Source organism: Melospiza melodia, chromosome 2, assembly GCF_035770615.1.
Source record: "Melospiza melodia melodia isolate bMelMel2 chromosome 2, bMelMel2.pri, whole genome shotgun sequence".
Classification (NCBI taxonomy): Eukaryota; Metazoa; Chordata; class Aves; order Passeriformes; family Passerellidae; genus Melospiza; species Melospiza melodia.
Genome location: NC_086195.1, coordinates 85,765,814 through 85,792,220, shown reverse-complemented (window position 1 = coordinate 85,792,220; position 26,407 = coordinate 85,765,814). Strand labels below are relative to the sequence as shown.

General features: G+C 38.7%; 2 protein-coding genes across 12 annotated transcripts in view; one reads left to right on the top strand and one right to left on the bottom strand.

The window, feature by feature from the left end:
- The window catches only part of NBEA (neurobeachin), a 454,524-nt gene that overhangs the window by 120,810 nt on the left and 307,307 nt on the right, over window positions 1-26,407 (bottom strand). The window lies entirely within an intron of this gene.
- On the top strand, window positions 23,951-25,455 carry MAB21L1 (mab-21 like 1). Its single transcript, XM_063150484.1, has one exon. The coding sequence runs from the start codon at window positions 24,135-24,137 to the stop codon at window positions 25,212-25,214; it is 1,080 nt and encodes a 359-aa protein (XP_063006554.1). The 5' UTR covers window positions 23,951-24,134; the 3' UTR covers window positions 25,215-25,455.

The window sequence follows — 26,407 nt, the reverse complement described above, 5'->3', positions numbered from 1 at the left end:
ATTCTTTTCTGTAAGGCCATGGCTGCTGATTCCATTTGCTTTCCTCATCAAGAAATCCACTACTACAAACGAGTCCTTCTCCCTGATCCAGGGTGGCATTCCAGAGGGACCCTGGCGATCCTGCCTGCATGCCAAATCTGACAACACATGACAAGCCGGTCGGCGTGCAGTAATTTGACTAATTATACCGGATTAGAGCATATTAATGCAAGCTGTTTTCTCCAGAGTTAATGACCTGCTGACTGGGTTCTGTAAGGCCCCACTAGGTCTGCAGACAGCTAAAAAACAAAACCCTGCTTTCTAAGCCCTCGTCATTTCGCATCAGCAAATGAGTATATCAAACTACTGAGCAGCAAAATTCAAGCGACATTTTGTGTGCTACAAACCAATGCAGCTTTCCCTAACTTTCCACCTCAAGGGTTTCTTTGATATAAAATTAAAATCTACTTTTTTTCTCATTTGTTGCCTTCCTGCAATGCAGAGTCCAGAAATTGAGGAGAATATTTTTTCCCCCTAGATATCTCCCCAGTTTTTATCAATGAGGACATGGTAGAGAAAAATAACTTATGATCACTATAATACTGCCATGTAATTTCATTACTATTTTATCATTATATATTTTTTAAAAAATAATTCAGCATTATAAACAACTTTATGAAGGGATGCTCTCAAATGAAATGTGTTTTTCAGGAGCTTACAACCCTTGAGATAATTACTTCGACTTTGTTTTTTTAATTTACTTTTTTTCTAGCTGAATGACTTTTTCATAAATAGACTGTTGTTTTAAATTATTTAAAATGCATTAAAAATATTTTCCAAATTCAAATGAAACTATTTAAAAATAATTTTATTTTAAACTTTGTCTTGTTTTAAAAAGAGGTTGTAAGAACACAATAATTTTGACAATATGAGTTAATCAGGCTGAAATTGAAGCTTCTTCCCCCCCAAGTGTCATGGATAACCTTTAGCAATATGATGAGGGCTTTGCATGAATTGGTGTGTATACAATGTAGGTTCTCATACTCTAAAATATAGAATCATGGTTTTCATTTAATGACTTTAATTTATATATATATATATATATAACTGAATTATCTTACGCAAACATTTAAATTATCCATTAAGGATTCTAAAATAAATTCACATGTGGAGCTCTTCATGTGCACAGACTCTTGTATTCATATTTAGAATTTGGAATATTTCAATACTTCAGTGAATACTGAAAATATGCACATTTAGCAGAAGTCAACAGTTACTCTTTTTCTTTTCTTCTTTTTCTAATGCTGTTTTATTTTATTTTTTTAACACGTGTGTGTTACTTTCTGGAATAACTAGCAATATATAATCAAACTCCTGGTACATTTTTCTCAAAATACATGCAAAAGTGGTCAATCACAGCTCAGATGCACATATTTCCAAAATAAATGTATTGCAGATGCAAAACATGAGAAATACGTTTATTACGGGGGAAAAAGTATAAGAGTTTCTGCTAGCACTAGACCATCTTATCATTATAATTGTACATATACATTTGTATCCTATGTCTCAGGAAGGACTAATGACCTACATCCAGTACATAAGATAGTCAGGGAACCAAATCATGTGCTTAGGCCCACATGCATATCTAGTGTAACCCAAATGGAATTTAAAATTAGTTTACCATAAATGAGATCAGAAACATACTCATTTAAACCACAAGGCCTTTGAGTCAAATTAAGCTTCGTACAGTCCACTATCAAATTAGTTATGCTTTGCATTTGTAAGCCAGAAGGAAATTGAGCTATTTGTGACCTGTGCTTGCAGAAAGCATTCTTTCTTTTCAGTGAGTAAAAAGAGGGTCTGAAAAACATTAGTTGTGCTGTAAAAGTCCTAGAGGACTAGTTCAATCAGGAAATTAGTAATGGACTATAGACCTTAACTTTAACTTACTGGCCTACATGCAATAGTCGAACCAAATCCTGGTCTTGCCTTTAATTACCTTTAGAAATACCTCTACTTTGCCATCACCCCAAAGAGCCTGAGATTTGTCACCCTTGGACTGCTCTTCAATAATCTATGGAAAAGGGGATGTCCACTGCAACCTGAAAGGCAATTATCAAATGCTCACAGCAAAAGGGCACCACGGCCTGGCATTCCTGTTGGCACTCTCAGCAAGGACTGGAGAGTGAATGGGTGTGAAGGCTACAAAGCTGTCACCCTTAAGGGGGATCCTTCAGGTCATGGGTGAAGCATATCAGGAGGGCAGTGTGGGAAAGGCAGAACTGTTGCTGCTCATGCATAAATAAAGGACTTCAGTCTTCAAGGCTGTCAATCCAGCATCTTTCAATAGAACTAAATTCATTGTACACAAAAAGTGTAGATAGCACTTCTAAAAGGAATAAAGCTGGCTTCTGACACTGCTCTGGTTAACTACCTAATCAACTAACAAACTAATGAAATAACTTTTACAGTAAAAGTAGGTTTAGTAGCCAGTTTTATACATTAGAAGTAAGAAGGAAAAACAAAACAAATAAGGTATTTGGTGAGTTTGTTACAAGAAAAATAACTTCATATTTCAATATAGACAGATATGATAGACATTATGTTTTGCACCAACACAGAAACAGACAAAAATTTAATTTTTAAAATGAGGAAAAGATTTTTATAACACTGAATAGCAGTTAAAATGTACACATCAATACAGAAAATCTCAAAGTTAAGATTAGAAGCCCTTAAAGCTTCATTGCTTTTTTGAATTTATGGAATACAGACTTATTGTAAAGGAAGAAATATTTAATTCTTGACTTTATGTAAGTTCTAAACCTGTTTATCTAAATTCCAACCTGACAGACATTTTTAGGCTTTGCTTGAACAGCCTGATTACCATTCACATCTTCAGATCTCTGTGACACTGGCATGAAATGGTGACTGGGTGATCTCCTGCAAACTTACATGGATGCATAAATCATGCTGTTGTCTTTTCTCTTACAGCTATCTAAATCCTGGTGGAGAGGGCTGAAGGTTTGTGATATTAAGGCCTTCTCTGCTAACTTCCCAAGAGTTCAAAGGTTGTGCCTTCTTTACATAAAAGTGTCCATATGCACATTTGTAAAACACCCTACTGAAGTAATGAAATTAATTTTTTTTTTTCCTATCATTGTGTTTTCTGGAAGATAAATAGGAACTAACAACTGTAATGTTCACCAATCATAAGCCCACTTTTCCTTCAACCTGTGAATTCTGTCATTGTAGCTTTGAAATCTTTTCCTTTTCCCTGCAGACCACTTATGCTCCAAAGCATATAAGAAAAACTATAATAAAAGGATGTACCAGGAAGCCAAACAGGACTTTTACTCAGCAGAGATGAAGGTGTTCACTAGTTTCATTTTGAAGAATGAATAAAGCACTTTTCAGCCTGTCAAGCACAAAATATCAGACTATAAAATAGGTTTCATATTAATGTAATTATTTCATAATCACTATGATTCTTCATTTGAGTTTGTTAAAATTTTGTAAAGAACATCTTTTCAGGCAGGATGCTAAAATTATTAAATTAAGTACTGTTCTGAAGATAACCAAGTTAAGAAAACAATAAACTGGTATGTGCTGAACAGATACACATAATGGTCAGTCAGGAAGACAATATATAAATCAGTGATGGAAGCTTTCTTTAATATTAAACTATCTTTTGACACTCTCTTTTACCTAGGCATTACATACAGCACTTGGAATAAATGTTTCTATATTCAAGTGACTGGGTTCTCCTTGAACCAAGGAAACCAAGAAATAAAGAACCAAAATCTGTGGCATTTGAAATCTCATATTATCCTGATCCTCTTGGTTATCCAGAGCTCAGAACAGCCCAAATATCTCCAAAAAGCTTTTATCATACAATTCACATTGACTTAATTCATGATACTAATTTATGCAAAAGCCTTAAGAGATGAGGTGACAAAAGAAAAAAAAAAAAAACAAAAAAAACCCAAATACCCAAAGCTAAGCAAAATACATGCCCACACCCTATTTGTTACTATTTGAACTCTCTTATTTCAAAATTAGGCAGTGGTTTTAAGGAAACAAAATCACCACAGGAGGCATACATTATGAAAAAAATTGTATAGTCAGGAATTTTATTTGATCAGTCACTGTGCCTGCCCACTCCAATCCAAACTGAAAATACTTTCCCATTTTGATAGAGATTGACAGAACAAGTTTTAAATTATTTCTTGTTACTTTCATCAGACACATCATATTAATATTTCACTGAGAGCTGAGCATTTTAAAAATGTATTTATGGGTGTCCAAACCCTACAGTCAGATATTCCTGTCTAAATTCAAGGAAAAATCTGACTGACTACAAAAGCAGACTACATTAAATGCAATCACCATTTATTATGCAGATTGCTGTTGAAGGTAAATTCTCAACAAATAAAATTTGAGAGACAGGTGAAAATGTTCAAAAATTATCTTTTAAGGGGCATTTCCTAAAATTTCAGTGAGCAATAATCTACGTAGAAATGTTGATCTGGCTTAAGTATTATCTAATAATGATGGTGCTATATAAATAAAAATTACTAGAAGGCTATAGCATCTGCAAGACAACAAAAAAGGCTTGCAGCACAGACTCCATGAAACATTTAGCTGGTATTTTCCACACACTGATCTAGTGAAAAGGGGTAAGCTGTAAAAATGTGCTTCTGAGAGTTTCAAACCATATTGTACAGAAGTCACATCAAATTAATACTGAGGACCATTTAGAGCTTTTATTCTGAAAAGCTTTTGAAAAGGGATTAAACTATGAAAACTCGCATGATACTAAAGTACCTATTAATGGGTTTAGGGGGGAGGAACAATGAAAGTGTTATTTTTAGATAAATCGTTACTTTGTATGTAGCAGCACAAAGCATTTGCTAAAGAGACACTGCAACAGTTTTCCAGCAATATCCCACACGTCTAAACACTGATTAGCAGGAGAATTTTTCTTGTCATTAAGAACAATCTTGTATAGAAAAGAGTATCTTATGGCTTTCTCTTTAATTTTTGACAATTTTTATAAATAATTCATTAGGAAAATGTAATCGTTGTTAAAAATTGCAGAAGTAAAACGGCACCATTTTTAGATGACTCGTTATTGTAGAAAATGCAATTGAATGTTTTAGTCCTGTACACGCACATCTGATTATCCAAAGCCTGGTAACTAGTGATATAAAAAAAAAAAGTTCACACTGTATCATATACTTAACACGCAAGAAAAAAAAAATGTTTTCAAAAAATAACAGGAAACAGCATGAATAGTGAGAACAAGGAACTGGGGTAGTTGTCATCTCATCAAAAATAATGAATGCTCAAGAGATTTCTAACTTCATCTCTTCCCAGCCATTTGTCCGATAACAATAGACTACCAGGAGAGAAAAGACTAGACGCAGAATGCGCTCTTCTTCCTCGGCTCTAGCTAGCACCTGTAACCCCAAACAGCTCTGTACCAGCTGAAATCCACATGACGACAGCCCCAAAAGACAACTGGAAATGTTGTTCCTAGCCTGCTGTGCCTTCATTCAGCGGCGGGATGCACCACATGGTGGATGACAGCTTTGTGTCTGCCCCATCTTGCAGCCTCCCCTCCTCCCTCGACACACAGTCGTGCACACACAAAACAGTCTTATGGCTAATGATGCAAACATGAAGTGTAAAGTCTCCTTAATTTGACCCTTGTTAAACTCCTAATTGGATTGAGGCGGTCTCAGAGTGGAAAGCAACCCTGGATTATTCAAGAAAGCTTTTACAAAATGAAGACCAAATTACAAAAGGCTTCCACTCTGGCTGCAGGACACCACAAAGAACAGGCAATGAATTGCAGCTGTCACTTAAGTTAAAAATCTAATCAATTGCCTTTTTTTTTTTAAACAGGTAACTTTTAGAACAGTTTCTTCATTGTGATACTCTTCAGAGTGTGCTTGACCCAAATTTAATAAGCTGCTATTAAAGCAGAAGAGCAGCTGTAGAGCAAACACTGTAGAATGATACCGCGCATTCAGGCTCTTAATGATTTTAAAATGACTACAACCATTGCTTCATTCAAGAGGAACAAAGCTCAGGGCTCTTTGCTCAACAATGTCTTAACACAAACTGTCTGAACAGACAGCATTCATTTGTCCTTCATGAACCCAAAAGGTCAGCTGCATTGCTGAGAACATCTCAACAGTTTAATTGTGTTTCTCCTGTAGGAAGACTGAGAGGAGAAACTTGGGGATTCCTTGTGTATGAAAACTAGCCTTTCTTTCCTTTTTTTTTTCCCTCCTTCCAAGGAAATATACAGCTTAAGCACGGAGACAAGGGGTGCATGATATGCAGACAGGTGTAAAACATGAAGTAATTATAGAAGCTCAAATTAGTTCCTAGGCCTGAGGCAAAAAAGCGAACAGTGCCTTGACAAAAGGGAATAGCAAATAAGGATAGCAAACAAAAAATGGCTTGAATGTGTAAATTAGCAAGAAAAATGAGACAGAAAAGCAGCTTTACTCTACTATTATTCACCACATGAGAACAGAGCAGCTGAACATGATCAAGAGGGCTTTGGAGGAGAGAGGCAGGCATCAACACCGAAACGAAGCCAAAGAGTGGCAGCTCCGCACTTTCTAGTCAGTCACTCATTATGTGGTGAAGTGCTCTTGAGAAGTGCCTCTTATACTTGACCTATCATATTACTTCTTCTGTAAACACATAATCCCTGCTTGTTAGGTGGTGTCAACACTAGCATTCATTCACTGTGGTAGTCCTTTTGTGTATAGACACTTTAGAAGTGCTGCCAAAACCAAAGAATTGACACCATAATAAAACAATTTGAATTTCAACCAGGTAAACAGATCCTATGAGCTTCTGGGAGATGTACTGTGCAGAGCACTACATCCAGTGTCCCTTATTTGAGACAAAGCTGCTTTCTTATCACAAAACTATTTTTGTGCATGTGTCGTTTTAGCCAGATTAACAACCACCTAATGATTACCATTAATAAAGGAGCAGGTTTAATAACTGGAATTACAGCCACTGCATCTTATTTGCTTCAGTCATATAGTAAAAAAAAAAAAAAAAAACCAACCCAAAAACAAAACAAAAAACCCCCACCAAAGTTGGTATACTTTTATTATGAGCCAGCTAAGCAGAAAACCTGAAACAACAAATACTATTTGTGCAGAACTGACCACTTCCTGAATGCAAAGTATTATTTTGCTTTAGCTCACACACAGCCGATAAAACTAGTCAGCTTTTATTATTAAGGTCACACAAAAATCATAAAAACTGTCAGTTTTTATGCCACAACTTCATCCCCTTTAAATTCCAGTTGTATTTCATACAGAAATTTTACACTTCAGTCTTTGTGAGGTCTTACGTCCAATTACTGTAATTAGATATTTAGACCTTCTACTCAAAGCTTATACCTCTTGTTGTTGAAGGGAGAAAATTCATTCTTAAGAACACTTCCTTTAAACAAGAAGTATAAATTATTGATTCTGTGCTTCTGGGTTGAGGAATTCTAGGTAGACTATCAGACTAGCATTTATGAAGAGCTCTGAACAGTTTTGCAGTCTGTAGGACTAAAAAGACGAATCAATCTTTCACTGAACACTTGAAAAAATATGAGCAACTTTCTGCCATTCCATCAAGTATCAATGAAACACTACACTAGAGGGGTAGTATTTGGCTGAAATGGCAATTTTTACAAATGAGTCCAGATAAGGACAAAAGGAAGACTAAGATACGTTAGGGCTCCACCTCTCAAAGCTGAAGACAGACAGTAGCACTGTGTGCATCAAAAGCAGTGAGAAAGCACCATTACAGGCTTGATGTTGCAACAAGGTGACATGATGCATTACTGCAGCCACATCTAAAAAAATAACATATTACCATGTACACCAATGCCATTATCTTCCTGCCCTTGATTGCCAAGACTTTTTATTGGGTTTCCTTGGGTTGGAGATTTAACCTATGCTCTTACATACATGTAAATTTTGCAGCTAAATGTATTGTATCCATGCACTGGACTGTGCATTCCTGAAACCTTGACACCATTCATGTTTGATTCTGTTATTTTGCTGCTCGGTCCCTTTTGAGGACCCTTTGGTCCTCAACTCTTCCACCGGGGAACAGGCAAAGTGAAATATTCCCTCCTGTACTAGCCACTGCATCTTGTTCAAACACCTCTGATTAAATTCTCAGCAGCCTCAAAAGGAACATCAAATGTAAATCTAATTCTCACAATTCTCACACCTTCTACCTTTGTCTTTCAGCTGGTGCTTCTCCCAGTCCTAACCCATAAACAGAAGTTCTTTCCTATGTCGCTGTCTGGTTAGAAATGCCATTTCATACCGACTTTTAAAGAAAGCAGATAAACCAGCCATCTACATTATGAAGTAGCCATCTCTATTTATTAGGATCTTTTTATCTTTTCTACTATGTCTCCTTTCTATTTACTTTCACAATTTCTTGTGTTTGCCAAAATTAGACAGTAAAATGAGGCCAGAATAACATAATTTTTATTTCTCTAAGGTAACATAGAAACGTGTATCACTCTATAAATATTAAACAAGACCAGTGACAAATGAAATAGGCCTGTGAATGCAGCCCTCACAAGTTTCATGTTTAGCAACATTTATTAAAGAACATACAGCACCATGCAAAAGAAGCAAGTTCAGCACTTTGTACATATACAAAGGTCTTGCTCAGTCCTTCTCATTAGGGCTTGATCTAGAAAGTAAAGTAGTACCAGCCAATGTGTCAATACAATAATCTACGCTTCTAAAGGTTTGCCATGAACTTCATTACATGTGTTCCCTCAAAACTTCTGGATTCTCTGTTGTCCCCCTCTTCTCAGATATATTGTTTCCCACACAGAAAAAACTTTCCTTTACTGTATAGACTTCACAAGCCTCTGGACAGGTTAACCTTTAGGTCAGTGAAGGATGATGAAGAGGCTGCTGTCACTGTCTGGGGCTCTGAGAGCAGCTCTTGGAAAACTACCTTATTTGCTTTCACAAAGCAAAGACTTCTGTCCACAAAAGCAGCAACTACATTGAGGCTGGCTCAGTTCAAGCACAGCCAAGAGTAATTCTGGAGCATGTTGACATTTTACAGCATATTCACATAAGAGCTATCACATGGACCAACTGTGATTGGGTGTACTGGTAGATACTCCTTAAAGCTGGGATTTCTGCTTAGCATGGTATTTAAGTGAAGAAACCCCTACAATTTCTACTTTATTTCAAACTTCTTTAAGCAAAGAACTAATTCTTCCTCTCTAATTTGTCCTCTGTCCTGATTCCCCACTTAGGAGTTTTATACTGGTTTTTTAGTCCAGTCCCTTCAATGAAACAAATTTTACTGTAAATTTTTACATTAATTGTGTCTGAAAAGTTTTTATGGCTTTCATTTCAAATTCATTCTTCGATCTTTTTGCCCTGATCTTCAGCTCATTCATTTTTTTTCCTAAGCAAAGCACAGACGGTTTTTCGCTTGTCTTCTTGTTTGTGGTTTATTTCTTCTATTTCACAGAATTGTATAAACTTCACTAAAATGGTATAAAAGTTGAGGGTTTATTGGAATCACTGTAATTTTGACTGAACAACATATATAGTACCACAGGGTCAGTGCTAGGCTGGAGTTCAAATTCCTTATGCATTTAATAAACTCAAACAGGCCAGCATTTTCTTTACAAGCAGCCCAGCACATCCACCGTGTGACTGAACAGCACATAGTAAATACGGCAAACATTCATTTCTCAGGGATTTTTCAGAACTTCCAGAAAACAGACAGTCCACCTAGGCATCCAGACCCCACAAATCTGGGAGACCACAAGGGAAAGTGAAGGTAATGGCTTACCAGGAAAAAGTCTGCTGCTAGCACTGGTAGGATTAACAATTTAAAGCCCAAAAAAGCACTTCAGCTTCTTGTTTCTAATTTTTGCCAGTTATCACTGCAGGTACACTACTGTTTCCTAAATACTCATATGAAAAACTATTTTCATCTACCCATACCTAATAAGCATATCATATTCACTAGACATAGTATGGCATAGCATGAAGAAATTTCTAGAATCAAGGTGACCAAAATAGTAATTTCTGTCACAAAATTCATGTAAAGTAGCAGAAAAATGGAAATAAAATTAATGCTGCTTACAGAAGAAAGCAAAATAGTACAGAGAATGAAACAACAGCTGCAATTCCCAGTTTTTGGAAGGCCACACTGCTCTGAAACAAACTCTTCCAGAAACCAACTAGGACATGAGTTCCTGCACTGAAAGTTTGGTCAGTGCAAAAGAGTGACTGACATGTAAGCTTCACTGACCCAACTACATCTGATGTAATTAGTGTCATCATTTTAACTAGTGCTTCATTTAAAAACCATAAGTCTTAAATATTTTATTAAATGTTTAAAATTATATAGAACAGGTGTACTCTGACTTAACATGAGAAGATTACTGAGCAGGAACACCAAACTTGGAAACTGTAATATTTGAATAGCATAAACCCATAATTCCAGTTAACTAGTCTTTAAATTTGTGACAATCTTTCTCCAAGGAAAACAACTGATCATTTTTAGGCATGGTTTTTCTAATATACCAATCATTGTACTTTGTCACAGTCTTTAACAAAAAATACACAAACAACCTTAAAAAGCCTTACAAAACACACAAGATCCTTGTTTTCATCTGTGACATGTATCCTATCTAAGGATTTTCATTATAAGTATGTGATGATAATTTAGCAGGCCTCTTGTAATATCTGGCATGGTAACCAGATTTTAGGTACTTCATCCCAAAAATCAAAATCTATCATAATTGTATCATCAGAGAAGCCAAATCCAGGTCAGATTTTATACCACAGTAAAAGAAAAAAATCAGCATGTAACAATTGTTCTCAGAATCTTTGTATATGGAGGAAGCTCAGAAAAAAGCATAAAGACCAAAACCAAATTCTGCTTATTTAAAACAAGTGGAATGCAACTGCTACTTTTGATACATTTGTTCCCAGCAAACCAGTCAGTCTCTAAATTGTGTGTTTCAACACATATAGTATATACAGGTAGTCACACTCATGATATACAAACAGCACTTTTACCTTCTGATGGTTATTATCTTGGGTACATAACACTGAAATCCACACAAATTTAGAAAAAAAAAAAAAGACAACCTTCAGTGTCATCAGACCTTCTGACACTTTTACCTTCATGGTTATCAAGATTCAAATTAGGTGGAAACTCTATTTTGTTTCCTTTCCCAGTGATCCAAAAGCCTACTGATTTTGAAAACTGATACCAATACTATAAACTTCACTACTGGGACAGGTTACAGCACAGGTAAACCTCAGATCTGCCAGTGACCACACCCTCTTGCCCAACGTGATAGCTAAGGTCGGTTATCTTACACTATTCGCTCCTCACAACTAGAGGAGAACTTCTCACCTCCAGTGTTGTTAATGTTGTCTTAAGGCACCCCAGGTTTTTTCACAAGACAGATTAAAACAATTCATTCTCAATAACACTATTTTTTCTACTCATGCAGCCAGTAAGAAGAATGTGAACTGTATTTTCTAGTCAGTTGTTTTCCCACCTCACAAAATGCTTTTTATTAAATGTATATCAAAATATGTATTTATCCCTTCCCCCATTCCTACAAGTAGTATTTCAGCTTTTAACCCTTTTTTGAAAGAAAGAAAGAAAATTTTGGTGAAGTACTGAAAAACAAAAAAAAGCAAGTCTTTCAAATCTGGATGCAAAGTTGGGGGTGAAAATGGAAGAAATTGATATAACTGAAGACAAATATAACTAAAGACTATTATTACTGAACACTGATGCCAAGATACTTATAAAAACATCCAGCCTCCTTGGATAGCTGTGAATCGGGTAGATGAAGTGACAAACCTTGAAGCTTCTGTGCACACCATTCCTCTGTGATTTCAGAGGCATGTTAGCATGTTGGAAAAAAGATTTTTAGAATCATCCTGGCAAAAAAAATGTATGAATACTTCTTTTATAGTAGATGAGTCCCACTAATATCAATGGATTTACTTGCCTGAGAGCCTGGTAAGTCGAGATAAATTAGGGGGAGAATGATAGATCTAATCTTAAATAAAGGTTGACACCCAGGCTTCAGTAATGGATTTTTGTTGTTGTTGCTTTATGATACCTGCAAAGCTACAAGGTATTTTCTTCTAACTTTTAAATCCATCTCTCCACAAAATATTCCCACCTATCAAAACTCAGATTGCATAATAAAATCTACTTTGCTAAATGTATGAAGGGAACCTAACCTTAACTTACGGGGTTTAGAGAAACTCCAAGCCATTTAACAGCAGTACATCTAAATGGGTTACTGCAAGTCTGGAAAGAGTAAATGACTAAACAGGAGCCATAAAAAAGCCAATATCCCTAAAGTTACAGATCCCATTTATAATTTCAACCTGACTCTATATTTTTTACCAGATGTAGCCAGCCAATATCTTTGTAATTAATCTGTGGTACACTGAATAGCAAATTTTCTCTGATGGACTCAATGCCACATGCTCCCATACATGTCCAAAGTGGAGGGCACAATATACCATTTTACAGAACTCTCAGGAATCAGACAGGAGCAGAATAAATCACTCTGTGAACAAGCTGTGTACCAGGCTTCATTAGTTATAATTACCCCCAAAATATGCTCAGCAGAATGCACACGTGTCATCTGGGAGTGACACACAATAGAGTGGGCAACTTATAAACTCCTCCAAGCACAGAAAGAGTCCATAAAACAACTGGCTTGTGCATTTGGATTCATGTGATAACACCTCCTATTGCATAAGCCACCAGATGACACAGATGGGGCAAATCCAAACAAGGAACATTTCTTTTGTATAGGCATTGGACTTCATTTGATGCCTATTCAACCAGCAAGCTGAGAAAGCTGAGGATGAATCACTAGATCTTTGTCTTTTTCATTTCCCAGTGCTACACTTGCTAAAAATAATAAAATGTATAGTTTTAAATACTTTGAACATAATGACTTACAGAAAAGAAACACAGTGCAACAAAACAAGACAGGATGTTAAATTTAACATACTTAGACAAAAACAAACACTTGACTCCAAAGTTCAAGACAAAATATTTCTAATATAATATTAACCACCATCTCCCTTTCACACATCATATTACCAAAAGAGGTTAAGTGCTGACTGAAGGTCTTTGAGGACACCCATATCAACAATCAAATCCATTATTTTCTGGAGAAAGTAATATTAATTAATATTATGTTATTAATCAGATTACCTTTCCTTTAATGACTACTGAACCAAACACATTGTAATTATTGCAATTGATCTCAACTTTCTCTGTAAATTTGTACATTTTTTTCTTCCTCCCATACTTTCTGCAAATCATATTAAGTTTTTTTGTCTGGGATATTCCTCCTATTCTCTTTCCATCCATATAGCATAATGCTCCTGGTCATCTCATTAAAAGTCTTTCCACATCTTTTCTGTAGTTTTCTATTATTGCCTACTGCTGTGGAGATGTGTTCCTGAAAATACTGGTGTAAGTACTTGTTTACTGCAATGAAAATACGCTCTAGCTCAAAGGGAAACTGATATTCATATGCAGTTCACTGCACAGACAGATTTAATGGCAAATATAATATTCTAGTTAAACATGCTCATATATGTCAGCATTTTAATATAAACATGGAAATATATATTGCTTGGATGTTACATGTGTAGGATAGTGCATGTGTACACATACTGACATGACTGTGCTTATGTGCCTATGCCTATTCACTTTTGTATTCAAGTGTATAAACACATGGAAATAGACTCACAGAAAAACATGGACAGATGTATGTGCACACACTCAAAAAGTACCCTGCACCTTTGGGTGGCATATTCAGCGCTTGTACTGTGTTACATTTCTGGCCTGCTGTAAAGAACTATGTAAAATCTCCACATCTGTTAGCTACTTTCAAGACAACTCAGGAAGCAACTCCAAAACTCTGACTGTAGAATATATTTAAATTAGCAATATTAACCACGTGACACTGAGTTCTGTGAAACCACTCCTACCCACAAAATAGATACCCAGTTATTTTTACAGAGTGGAATCTAGCTGAAGTTCATAGACTTAGAGTGGTAACATGAACTGCCACAGACAGAGCTGAGTATATCCACAATACCTAAGATCAATTAAGGTCTATTACAAATAGCATCCATTAACCTGTGATCTGTCAGATCTGTGCATCAGTAACACTGTGTGGATGTAAGCAAGGACAGAATTTGTCCCACTTGGCCCCATTTCCGTGTAGTGCAACCGAGAGGTCAGCTTCAGCATTCCTGCATTCAATGCCAGCAAACTCCACAGAGTGCTCACAGGCACAGAGGCAGCAATTTCCTATTTTTAAAAGATCAGAGCAGCAAAAACGATTTGTGAATATGAGTGCTATGGTATTATTTGAAGTCACTGCCTTCTTATCATTTTTTCCCCTTTTTAAAGAAACAGATATTGAAACTATCCCAGCTAATAATTTCATTCTGACACTTGAGTTTAAAAGGTTAAGTTACTATCTGAAGAAAGGTAATCTGACTGCCTTTCATAGCAGCCTGCAAGCTCTGCAATCTGCATAGAGAGGGGCATTTGTCATCATTAGCTGAGCAGTGACAGCTGGCACCTAGGGTGTCCCAGATTTAAGAAGTGGCAAAGGCACTCTTTTGCCTTAAGTTGCCATCAAGTATAGCATGTTTCATAAGGAGCAATATTTTCTTATTATTATAGAGCATGAAATAACAGCAGTGAATGCATCTGTATTTTTTTTCATCATGGAGAACTGGCTGATATACAATTAGCAGTTGCCTTCAGACAGCAAGACACCAGGTTTATTCTGTGAGCAAATATCCAATTCATGTCACTTGAAAATAACTACAATTGGCTTAAAATGAGGGCAGTATATTTTTTTCAGAGATATTTCAGACTGATTGATTCATAGATTTTATTCATGGACATGACAAATAGTGAATAAAACACAGTTTTTAACTATAGGTATAGTACTGTCACTCCAAGCTGGGAGTGCCTAATTGCTTAAAACAGACAGGTTATTGGATATAGGGAAAAAAATAGTCCTACACTGGCATACAAGCTAATGCAGTATATTAATGCTCTGAAAGAATACCTGATGGAGCACTATTTTAATAGCAGCTTTAGAAACTTAAAGTATATTCTCATAGCATATTTAATAACTAAATTTGATTAAATACTTTTTTTTTGAAACAGTTCCACAAAATTTTGCAAATGTATTCATATTTAAGTGAGTATTTAATAAATGGAATGGATTAGAAGTCCATGAAAAAAGTTTTTTTCATACCATCATCAATAATTCAATCTATGAAAGGTTGAATAAATGGTTTATAAACATTAAGAGATCCTGACTTGGTTGTTTCCACAAAAACAAAATACAAAGCTAAAAATTAATATACCTTGACATGAAACAAACAAACAAACAAACCTTAGCAAAACAACAACTAACACAAACTAAATAAAATTTAAAAAACAAAGATGAAAAAACTCTCATTTCTCCACAGTCTCTCAAGTTTGGAAACATAATCCATAATGCTAGATGTTGCATTATTATGTAAAATAGTTTTTCACAAATAAAACTAATTTTTGTGTTAATGTAAAATCTATGCAAATACATGCAGTCATTTATCAGGGAAGCTGACAAGCATTCCATATTGGAGAGGGAAAATGAAACTGCCTCAAGAATAGAGGCAATTAATTATTTCTGTATTTTCTCTTCCTCTGTCTTGAGGCACAGAAGTTATCCATCCAGTTAAAACAGCAAATGAAATAAAGAGGTTTTTTTTTTATTTAAACACATATGGCTTTTGCCTGCAATACTGATCACCACAAGGTCTACAGATGCCCGTGGCTAAATTGTACACTGGCAGATGCACACAAGGGAAAACTGTGTTAATGCAGCGTGGTGAACAAAACAAATGAAGAACTGAATTTTGGGGGGTGGGGATAGAGAGGACTTTTTTACCATGTTGAGATACAGTTTGCCTACAAAGGGTGGATTAGGTTAGCCATAGATTTAGCCTAAAAAGTTTCTTTTCATCCCCTATGTCAAAAATCTGAATATACATACAGAAGAAAACATTCATGTAGATGCTTGCAGTTTTCTAATGTACAGATTATAAATAATGGCCTTGCAAAGATAAATGGTTATATTATTTCATCTTTACAATTAAGGACTAATAATACATAATGAATGTACTCACAGAATATAATGAGAAAACTGTTGTCCAACATACTTGCTGTCATTTTTTACCTCTTTAAAGAAGCAATGTCTTGAAGTGTAGGTGAAAATGGCAAGCATTACGGCATAGCCTAGCATATGCCATATACTCGTCTGTGCTTCAGAGGGCTAGTAAGAATTCTGCACTTATTAATTGTTCCTTTTGATAAAGTTATTTAAAAAAAAAAAAAAAAGTGAAAATTGAACCCAGTTTATTCCTGGAAATAATTTGCAGAGGAAAACAAGAAATAGAATTGGTAAAATATTTACTGAAAATAAGATAGAACCATGTTGATCACAGTAATTTCTCCCTCGGTAGGCCTGTACAGACTGCATTACCCCATTAAAATCAGTATTGATCTTAAAAAAAAAAGTAAAAACCCCACAATTTTTCCCCTGAAAGTTTCCCTTAATTTTACAAAATAATTATTTTGTATCAAGTAAACCAGAAAATAAATAAGATTCATAAATGCGAAGTCATAAAGGTATCGATCTCCTTGCCTCATCGAAAACTAAGAAGTCTTAAGAGACAGCACTGTCACTACCCTAACAGCTACACTGTAAATTTTTATCTTCTTTTCAACAGCACTAATATATTATAAATGATAACTTTCTAAAAGGCAAACTCTATTTAAAATATCAAGAAAAATTGATAGTAGTATTCTTTTCAGATAAGCAGATATTTCCACAAGCTAATATTTCTCTTTCAATAGTTTGATTGGGTATTTATGAAACTACAAGACTACATGTTATTTCTATAGCCTTTCTCATTTCAGGGACATCAGCACTATGCCACAAAGGATCTACTTCTTTATATTCTGTCCTAGAGCTAGCCTAAAAGCTGGCAGGGAAAAGTAGGAAGGACAGTAGGTGATGTAGGTTAAATTTTCAAATTCAAGTAAGAAGGCAACTGGAGTGATTTGCTGCCCTTAATAGGAGGCTCACATTTCCCCTAGATAAAATATTGTGTTCTACAACGACAATGTTCCACCAGTAAAAAAAAAATAAAAGTTCAGAGTGGTGGTGGGAATATATTTTAAAGGCCAAAAGATCTAAGCATCATATTTTTCCTGAGAAGATCTCACCTCTCCTTCCTTAAATAATAGGTTGGTTGACATGTTTCTATTACAGTTATAGTTAGGATATTTTTAGGAGCGATAAGTATTCTTAGTGAGTAGATTGCTTTTATTTAAGACTGCTAAAATACTCATTAGCTTTAGGGAGTTTAGAAATAGTCCTGAATATGTGAAAGTAGATGAAAAAACAAGATATTCTGAAAGCATAATCATTCATCTGTTTCTCTGAATAACCTCACCCTCCTCAGAAGGGCTTTAGAGTGTACTGGAAGGGGGGGGGGGCATTTTTGTGAGATTATGTTGTTAAAATATGGAAAAACCAGCAATGTCCTTTCTCAAGAAGACATTTTAACACAATGGCTAAAGCACAATGAAATTAATAGGGAAGTGCTGCTTGACAGAAGTGTAGATATTTGAGCCAAAAATATATTTCCTCACCAACACATGCATTTGATGCATTAGATATTTTAGAGGCTCACTGTATCTCATCCTCTTCAAATGTTAACCTCCAAGTGTTCTGGCCCTGATCCTGCCCATGATGTCACTGGTGCTTTTAGGCTCACAGAGAAGTGCATGGGCAGTTATTTGCAGGATCAGGGCCTTCATAAGGTTCAACGAAACATATTAATCACTTACAACCAACTCACTCAACTCCTCCCTTCACTGTTATTTGGAAAGAAAATATTGGAGAGCTATACACTACATTAAAACTAGAAGTCTGCATTGAATGAAATATGTTAGGTATGTCCATCCATAGCTAAATCAAGATGAAATGAGTTCCACAGGTAATTTACCATACTTGTGTAATTGCAAAGAGATAGGGCAAATTTCATTTTGAGTTGGAGGGACATAAGATGCCCAAAGTGTTGGCAGCATGAAAATTAGTAATAAATACATTATATCATCAAATGTATACAAAAAAATGGTGCTTATTTATAACTTCCTATTGGCCAATGTTCAAATGTGTTAAGCAATGTCTTCTGCTAATTTCAGTATCTTCAGCAGCTACTGATGGGATGATGTAGTTTAGTTTGATAAGTCAGTATGAAACCAGCTTACAGAAAAACACCAGCCACAAAACTAAGCATGTTGAAGACATACCACCCTCCCATTTTGACTGGGCTAATAAGATGCTGAGCTGGCCCTAAGACATAGCATATTGTGTGATGCCATAATTTATATAATGATGTATTTCAAATGCTCCCATACTTCAACTTACATTTTCTAACACTCTAGTCCTCTCTGGTATTCCAGGGCTAAAGTTACTGAGGGGAAAGATTAGTTTAGACATGAAGTCTTCAGAAGCTGCTCATCCAACACATACAGCTTTATCTTCAAGGGCAACGTTCAATATTTTCAGCCACTTAATCATATACAGCAATAGGAAGTAAATGAGAGTTCTGCAGTGTTGGATGGCCCACTACAAATGCAGTAGATTAAAAAGCACTAATCCCCACTGATTCCACACTCCTCTAGCAGTTCAGCAAAAAAAGAACATTCTCCAAGCTAGAGATCTTAAAAAAAAACCAAAACAAACCCAATGTTGGACTACTTAAATAAAATGCTTTACTATAAGGAATGTCTGGATTTGGAGAAGCTGACGGATAAGTGAACCAAATGAATAATTCAATGCATTTTTTTTCCTGCTTACATGTTTCTTCAGTTCCAGCCAAAATCACAGTTGTGCAAGCTCCGTGTTTACTTTTGAGACACAACATTTTAGAGAAAACAAATCAATTACTGTTTTTTCCCTTAACAGATTGCAGATTAGAGGAATTTAAAGCATTAACAGTTCATCTGTATGACCTAGGATGACCACGTCCAACAGTAATGCAAATTCTCATGTTTTTCTTTAATTTTTAATAGAAAGCAAATACATACACATTAAGTCTAACACTAATGAATGCCAATTGTGTACTGTAAAAAGGACTATGTCATAATTTCTAAAAAAAAAATTTAAAAATTTGCAGAGAACTGTTCACAACAGAGGAAAAATGCTTGTGTACCAAAAGATGCAGAACTTGATACCCACAGGTCTTAGCAATGAAGTGTATAAATCTATTAAAATTGAAAGATTGCAAACATTATAGTAACTTACATGTGAACTTTTCATTTGTTCCTAAATTTGAAAACGGAGGCAAAAAGTAAACTACAAAATAAGAACACAGAAAATTGAAGGTACTGTCAACTTCTATCACACACACAAAAAGATGCTGCCTATTTTATAAAATGTGACACATATAGCAAACCCAGCACAAATATCTGTCTTTAGTTTTCTTACTTGAAAAAAAAAAAAAAAGTTAATTTATTGTTGCTGGCAGGATGATATGGATGAAATAACCAGGAAGAACTAAGGGGGGAAGGGGACAAAGAAGAGCCAAGAAATCAGATACATTCAATGAGCCTTCAAACTTACTTCAGCAGTAGGGATAAATAATTTAATCAACTCAGCTTCATTCTTTTTCTTCCTACCTCCCTAGTGCAATTGGCAGATATTAAAAAATAAAACTTTAAAATTCATGAGCAGTTGTGTGTGGAAGAACTATTACTATATAATAAGAAATATAAAGTGATATCCATGCAAGCCCTTTGTGTAGATATGCATCTGCAAGTGCTTTTTAACTCACACTTTTCACCATATGAAAAATAAATTATTGGTTAAATTTATATGCATGGCAACCTTTTTTTTCTTTTTTTTTTTTTTTTCCTAAATTACAATTTGGGGATGTGGGCAAATACAGATTTTCAACAACATTTGGCTTTTTGGCTAACATGAGCACTATAGGCAATGTAGTTTGAAAGATTTGATATAACAAGCAGAGTTCAACAAATATTGTTATAGTACCCCCTAATTAAGGGAAATATTTGGAAAACAGCAGTTTGGTAAAAGTCACCAATATCATATGGCACCATTATCAGGACAAATGATCAATCATCATTTTAATGAGGTGACTTTAATCCCGATTTTCCAAAACAACTTAATACTCAATAAACTCAGTAGAAATAAAATTCATTGCTGGAAAAGTGTTCCTTTTGTAGTTTACCAAGGATGCATTAATAACTACAGAGAAAAATTAACTCAAGTGTTCAAAGCTTTGAAAAATATCTATATTTTTATATCATATGTAGTCATATAGATAATAATTTTCGACGTCTAAACCAGACTGACTTCTTGTCACGGTAAACGATAGGGTCACTTCACCAGTCACATTTCAGTGGTGTCTGTGATGCCTAAACATACATATTTTTAAACTATTAAATGTTTGGTGTGTGAAACGAAATGATGGAGTGGAGTTAATAGCGATCTTCAGTGTTAAACGTCACCTAATCAAGCCTAAATCTTATATTTCTCATAGCAATCGAGATACAATGAATACGTATAACCTTGCATCAATCACTTGGTATCATAGCTTAATCTTAGCACTACACATTGAAAACTCTGATTTAGTATCTAAGACGTAATTTTTGCTTAAATTAATTTTGCCACGTCATGAATGTTATGACTTCTGACAGCTTAAAGGTACGACCTCTCCACTTTTGCCTTTGGCAGCTGGAATTGCCAAGTTAAAACCTAGGGGGCAAAAAAGCAAAACCTGGCCCGGAACATCCCCACCGCTAACGTGCGGCTCTGAGGCTCCTGCATCCCTGGGAGGTTGAGGGGTGCCCCCACCGCAGGAAAGGGCTGTTCCCTCGGCGGAAAGGGAAGAAGGGACAACCTTTTGTCCGCCCGCTGTAACTTTCGGTTTTACCCGGCGCTGCTCTGTGACCCTGTGGGAAAGGGGCTCTTTGACATTTCCATCCCAAAGAAGCCGCCCCCGCTACAGCAGCGCCGGCGGTGTCGAGCCGGACGGCCCCGGGAGCAGCGGCCGCCGCCCGGGGCGGGAACCGGGGCCGGACTGGGGCCGCCGCGGGCCTTCCCCCGCACCAGCCGGTCCCCGGGACCCGCCTGCCGGAGTTGGTCCCTACTTGAGCGCTTTTCCTTCCTGTGCACAGCCCAGCCGTGCCCTGCTGCGGCCAAGGCCGCCCCGGGTCTGAGGGCACGGCGCGACCGGCATCGCCCCGGGCCCGAGGGGCGGGCTGGGTCGTGCCGGGCCCCATCCTGGGGCAGCGGGGCGGGATGTGCCGGGCCCGAGAGGTGCCTCCCCTTCCCCGCCCGCCGCCGGGGACGGTAGCGGTGCCGCCGAGCCGGCTCTGCGTGCGCCGGCCCCCGCGGAAGCGGGAAGAGGGCAGAGGGCCGACCTTCGCCCCCGCCGCAGAGCAGGTTGCCCGTGCAGCCGGGGACAGCCGCCGGTAGGAGCGGCGGGGAGGCGCCCGCCCGTGCCCTCGGAGCCAGCCCGAACGCCTGGAAGCGCCTGCTCCGGGAAGGCTGGGGCGGCCGGCCCCCGAGCCCGCAGCGCCGCGGCCGCGCACGCCACCGCCCCGCGGGGGAGGAGGGAGGGAGAGAGGGAGGGAGGCGGCAGCCCCGGGCCGGCGCGGGGACGGCGGCAGCGCTCCTCGGCGGCGGCTCGGCCGGCACCGGCACCGGGAGCTCTGCGCCGCTGCCGCCGCCGGTCCCAGCGCGGCCGGGGGGAGGCACGCGTGTCCCGGCCGGGAAACTGAGCGGAGGAGGGAGAAAGGCCGGGAGGAAACTGCCTCCTCTCCGCCCCAAAGAGCCAGAAAGTGATCTCCCTTCTCCCGGCTGCGGCCGAGAAGAGGTAAGCTGCTCCGGGACCACCGGTCACCTGCAGTTTTTCAGCGACAGCACCAGCCCTGCTCAGCTCATGAGCAGGAAAGGATTCCGGTCGGCTTCCTCCTCGGGAGCGGCAAAGGAACAGCCATATAACCGCTAGACCGAGGGAGCCAAGCGCACGGTCACAAATTCTCCTCTATGTGCAATAAAGTTGGTCGCATTCGTACGCTGAATAAATGTCGTGAAATGTTCTTTGTGGTATGACTTCTCCTCAGCGACTGATATGCCCGTGACAGTTACTTTAGGCAAAGGTAATGGGTCAGTAGTTTAAAGATTCCAAGAGATCAAAAGCTTTGGTGTTTTGTTTCTCATATATATATATATATATATATATATAAATATATATAATTTAGGGCTGTCTTGAAGTGAAGCTCAGTAAATGCTGTGAAGCAGAAGAGCTTACCAGTAACTCCAGCTTATTTGCAAATAAATGTCCCGATTACCAACACTTAAAGTACCGAGGCGAAATTTGCTAATTACACATCACACAGGCGAAACCCCAAACTGTCAGACAAGCAAGCCAGCATGTTTGCAGTCGCTAGCGTGCCTCCCGTGTGCACATTTACTAAGCGCAGCTGGCTAGCACAGCTCGCTGTACGATAAATCCTCCAGGTTTGAAATTAATAGGTACTTATAGTGCGTCTCGAAAAGCAGCCGAACATCCACTCCTCACAACATATCGGAGAGCAATACAGAGTATAAAAACGACGCTAAGAATTGGCAAAGGAGATTTACCGTCTGTATCTGCTACTTGATTTTTGGAAGGAACGTGAAAAAGACCTGACAGATATGTTTAGCGATTGATTCTCCCTTCATAAGGTACAAATACAAAAAGCAAGGCAGAGACAATGCCGAAATGCATTAAACCTCAAAATCGATTAGAGCCCGTCAGAAGATCCTTTAAAACAATACAAATCGTGGACTTCTGAGCAATGTTTTATTCCAAAGAACACTAAATTTGCCGTGAATCCGCTGCCTTGTTCACTGGCCGGTTCACGAGAGAAAAAAAAAAAAAATCCAAACCTACTTCTTACTTGCAGTTACAGACAACTATCGGGAGGAAAAGGACAGCGTGATGTGACGCCGAGAGGGGTTAATGAATTTACGCCTGTGCCCCTGCCGGAGCGAGCCCGTTCTGTAGCTCCCTAGTTGATGGATGCCCATTAATACACCTGCATTCACGTCCCGGCCATGAGGAGGCACGCAGGGATTCAGTACGGAGCGGCACAGTTTTGCCAAGTCCTCTCGAAACGTCAATACCCTTCAAGTTACACCCAAAGGAGAGAGATTTCTCTTGATTTCCGAGTGTACAGAGGACCGGGGCGGCTTTCTAGCCGGTAACCTTCTACCTTCCTATATGTGCCTGCGTGTGCGTGTGTGCGTGTGGCTGTGTATACATATCTATCTCCTAGAGAGGGATTAATTAGCCGGGTTCGAGCTGAAAGAGGCTGCAGTGACGAGCCCAGTGGCGATTGGCCGCCCGCCTGCCTGGCCCTGCCTTTATAATTTCCACACGAGTGCATCTGGGCTCTTATACAAACCAACAGCCAGCTTCTTCTGACATACACACACGGCACTTTTTTCCACCATCTGATTAACCGCCCTGCACACACACGGTGATTACTACGGGAAAACATAAATAAATACGAAGAGGTTTTATTATTTTGACTACTGGAACCCTCGCTGTGTCTCAGTGCAACTTTTGTTTTTTCTTGCTGCTGGGAAAGGTGCTGCTCTCGATGCTTTCCTCTCACTCACGGACCCTTTAAAAAAAGGGGAAGGAAAAATATCGCCCCCTCCAGTCCCCCTCCCGCTCCCCCTCCCTTCACCCCCCCGCCACACACACTTCAAGACGGCTGATCTAAAAAAGCAGGAAGAGAGCATCTGAGGAGCAGCAGCCCCGGCGCATTTTGAAAAACATTTGTTACATTTCAGAGTGCGGCAGCCTGTTTCTCCTCTGAAGTTGGCTCCAGCCATAGCAGCCGCATTGGATCCCACAGCCTATTGCGAGACTCCGGTATACAATCCGGATCTCTGCCCCAACATGATCGCGGCCCAGGCCAAGCTGGTGTATCATTTGAATAAATACTACAATGAGAAATGCCAAGCCAGGAAAGCTGCAATCGCCAAAACGATCCGAGAAGTCTGCAAAGTGGTGTCGGACGTGCTGAAGGAGGTGGAGGTGCAGGAGCCTCGCTTCATCAGTTCCTTGAACGAGATGGACAATCGCTACGAGGGGCTGGAAGTCATCTCCCCCACGGAGTTTGAAGTCGTGCTGTATCTGAACCAAATGGGGGTTTTCAACTTCGTGGACGACGGCTCCTTGCCGGGCTGCGCTGTGTTAAAGTTAAGCGACGGGCGCAAGAGGAGCATGTCCCTCTGGGTGGAGTTCATCACGGCGTCTGGCTACCTCTCCGCTCGCAAAATCCGGTCCAGATTCCAGACTCTGGTGGCTCAAGCCGTGGATAAGTGCAGTTACAGAGACGTGGTAAAGATGGTGGCGGACACCAGCGAGGTGAAGCTGAGGATCAGGGATCGGTACGTCGTGCAGATCACTCCCGCGTTCAAGTGCACGGGGATCTGGCCGCGGAGTGCTGCGCACTGGCCGCTTCCCCACATCCCCTGGCCGGGACCCAACCGGGTGGCGGAGGTCAAGGCGGAAGGCTTCAACCTCTTGTCCAAGGAGTGCCACTCTCTGGCCGGCAAGCAGAGCTCGGCCGAGAGCGATGCCTGGGTGCTGCAGTTCGCGGAAGCTGAGAACAGACTGCAGATGGGCGGCTGCAGGAAGAAATGCCTCTCCATCCTCAAAACCTTACGGGACCGTCACCTGGAGCTGCCGGGCCAGCCCCTGAATAATTATCACATGAAGACTCTGGTTTCCTACGAATGCGAAAAGCATCCCCGCGAATCGGACTGGGACGAGTCGTGCCTGGGGGACCGGCTCAACGGGATTTTACTGCAGCTCATCTCGTGCCTCCAGTGCAGGAGGTGCCCGCACTACTTCTTGCCCAACTTAGACCTCTTTCAGGGCAAACCTCACTCGGCCCTGGAAAACGCGGCCAAACAAACGTGGCGACTGGCTAGGGAAATACTAACCAACCCGAAAAGTTTGGAGAAACTTTAGAGGGTAACTATAAAACCGGCCTGACCGATAAATCTGCTAATTTCCCGATGAAGTTTAAGATGCCTGTTTGAAAAGTCATATATTTCCACTTGACAATGCAAATAATATTCTCTTTTAAAAAGGAATATAGCTTAGGCTCTTCACAAAGAAAAGCAAATGAGAACAGCAAGCATCGTTCCTCTTCGTCACAGTTTTGCAGTTCCCCGTGGGGGAAAAACAAAAGAAAGAAAGAAAAAAAAAAAAAAAAAAGAAAGAAAAAAAATGAAAGTGTGTTACCTGGAAATGAAAATTGGCCGTAATTTGATTGTGACCATTCTGCCTAAAAACGGTACCAACGGATTATAACAAAACCCCGTATTTTTATGTAAACCTTCTGTGAGTAAAAGCTATTTGGATATGCCACCTGAACAAACCCTAATGTACCTTTTAATTTGTATCAAATATTGTGATCTCACATTGTCTTTGAAATTGTGGATGTTGGTGTTTTGTGATTTGGTGAACAGAAGTTAAATTGCCATTTTGGATACTTCAAGGACATTTTCTGCTAAAAAGAAGATACCATTTAAAAAGGTAGATTTTATCACGGTACTTTTGTTAATTGTCTTTTGAAGTGTCTGAACTTAACAAGTTTACATTTTTCGTTTCATATATATTGCTTGTTCTATTTCTAACATTCCATAAATATACTTGAAATGTTATTTAAATATATTCAAAAGAAATTTGGATTCTGCTTATATAATAACGCTTGAATATTGGAATTATATATTTGAAAATGCACTTGAAATACACTGGATAATTACTTTTTGTGATTTAGATTTTAATTTCTGTTGCTGATTTATTTAATTACAAGCTAATAAATGAAGTAAAATGCATATGGGTAAGCGTTTCAATATCGGATCAAGTTTTTCACTTGAAAAACAAGAGGCAGCTATGTTTTGTGGATTTTTCCTTTCTGTGGATAGTTGCTTAGGTCCTGTAAAGCAGAAAACTTAAGGGCAGAGCCCTGACTTGGCATTTGGAATAGTTTTGTAGAATAGGGAAATATTGGTTGTACAAGCATATTGGAATTTAGCTCCAGATCACCATCAGCAGCTGTCAGACACCAGCGTACTTATTAATACAGTTACACTTTTTCAGCCGTCAGGAAAGAAGTCTGTTTTGAAGGGTTTATTATACGGTGCTGTTTGTGTTTC

Bases quoted from the DNA above. Each gene is read 5' to 3' on its own strand.
- MAB21L1 (XM_063150484.1), top strand. From the start codon at position 24,135: ATGATCGCGGCCCAGGCCAAGCTGGTGTATCATTTGAATAAATACTAC.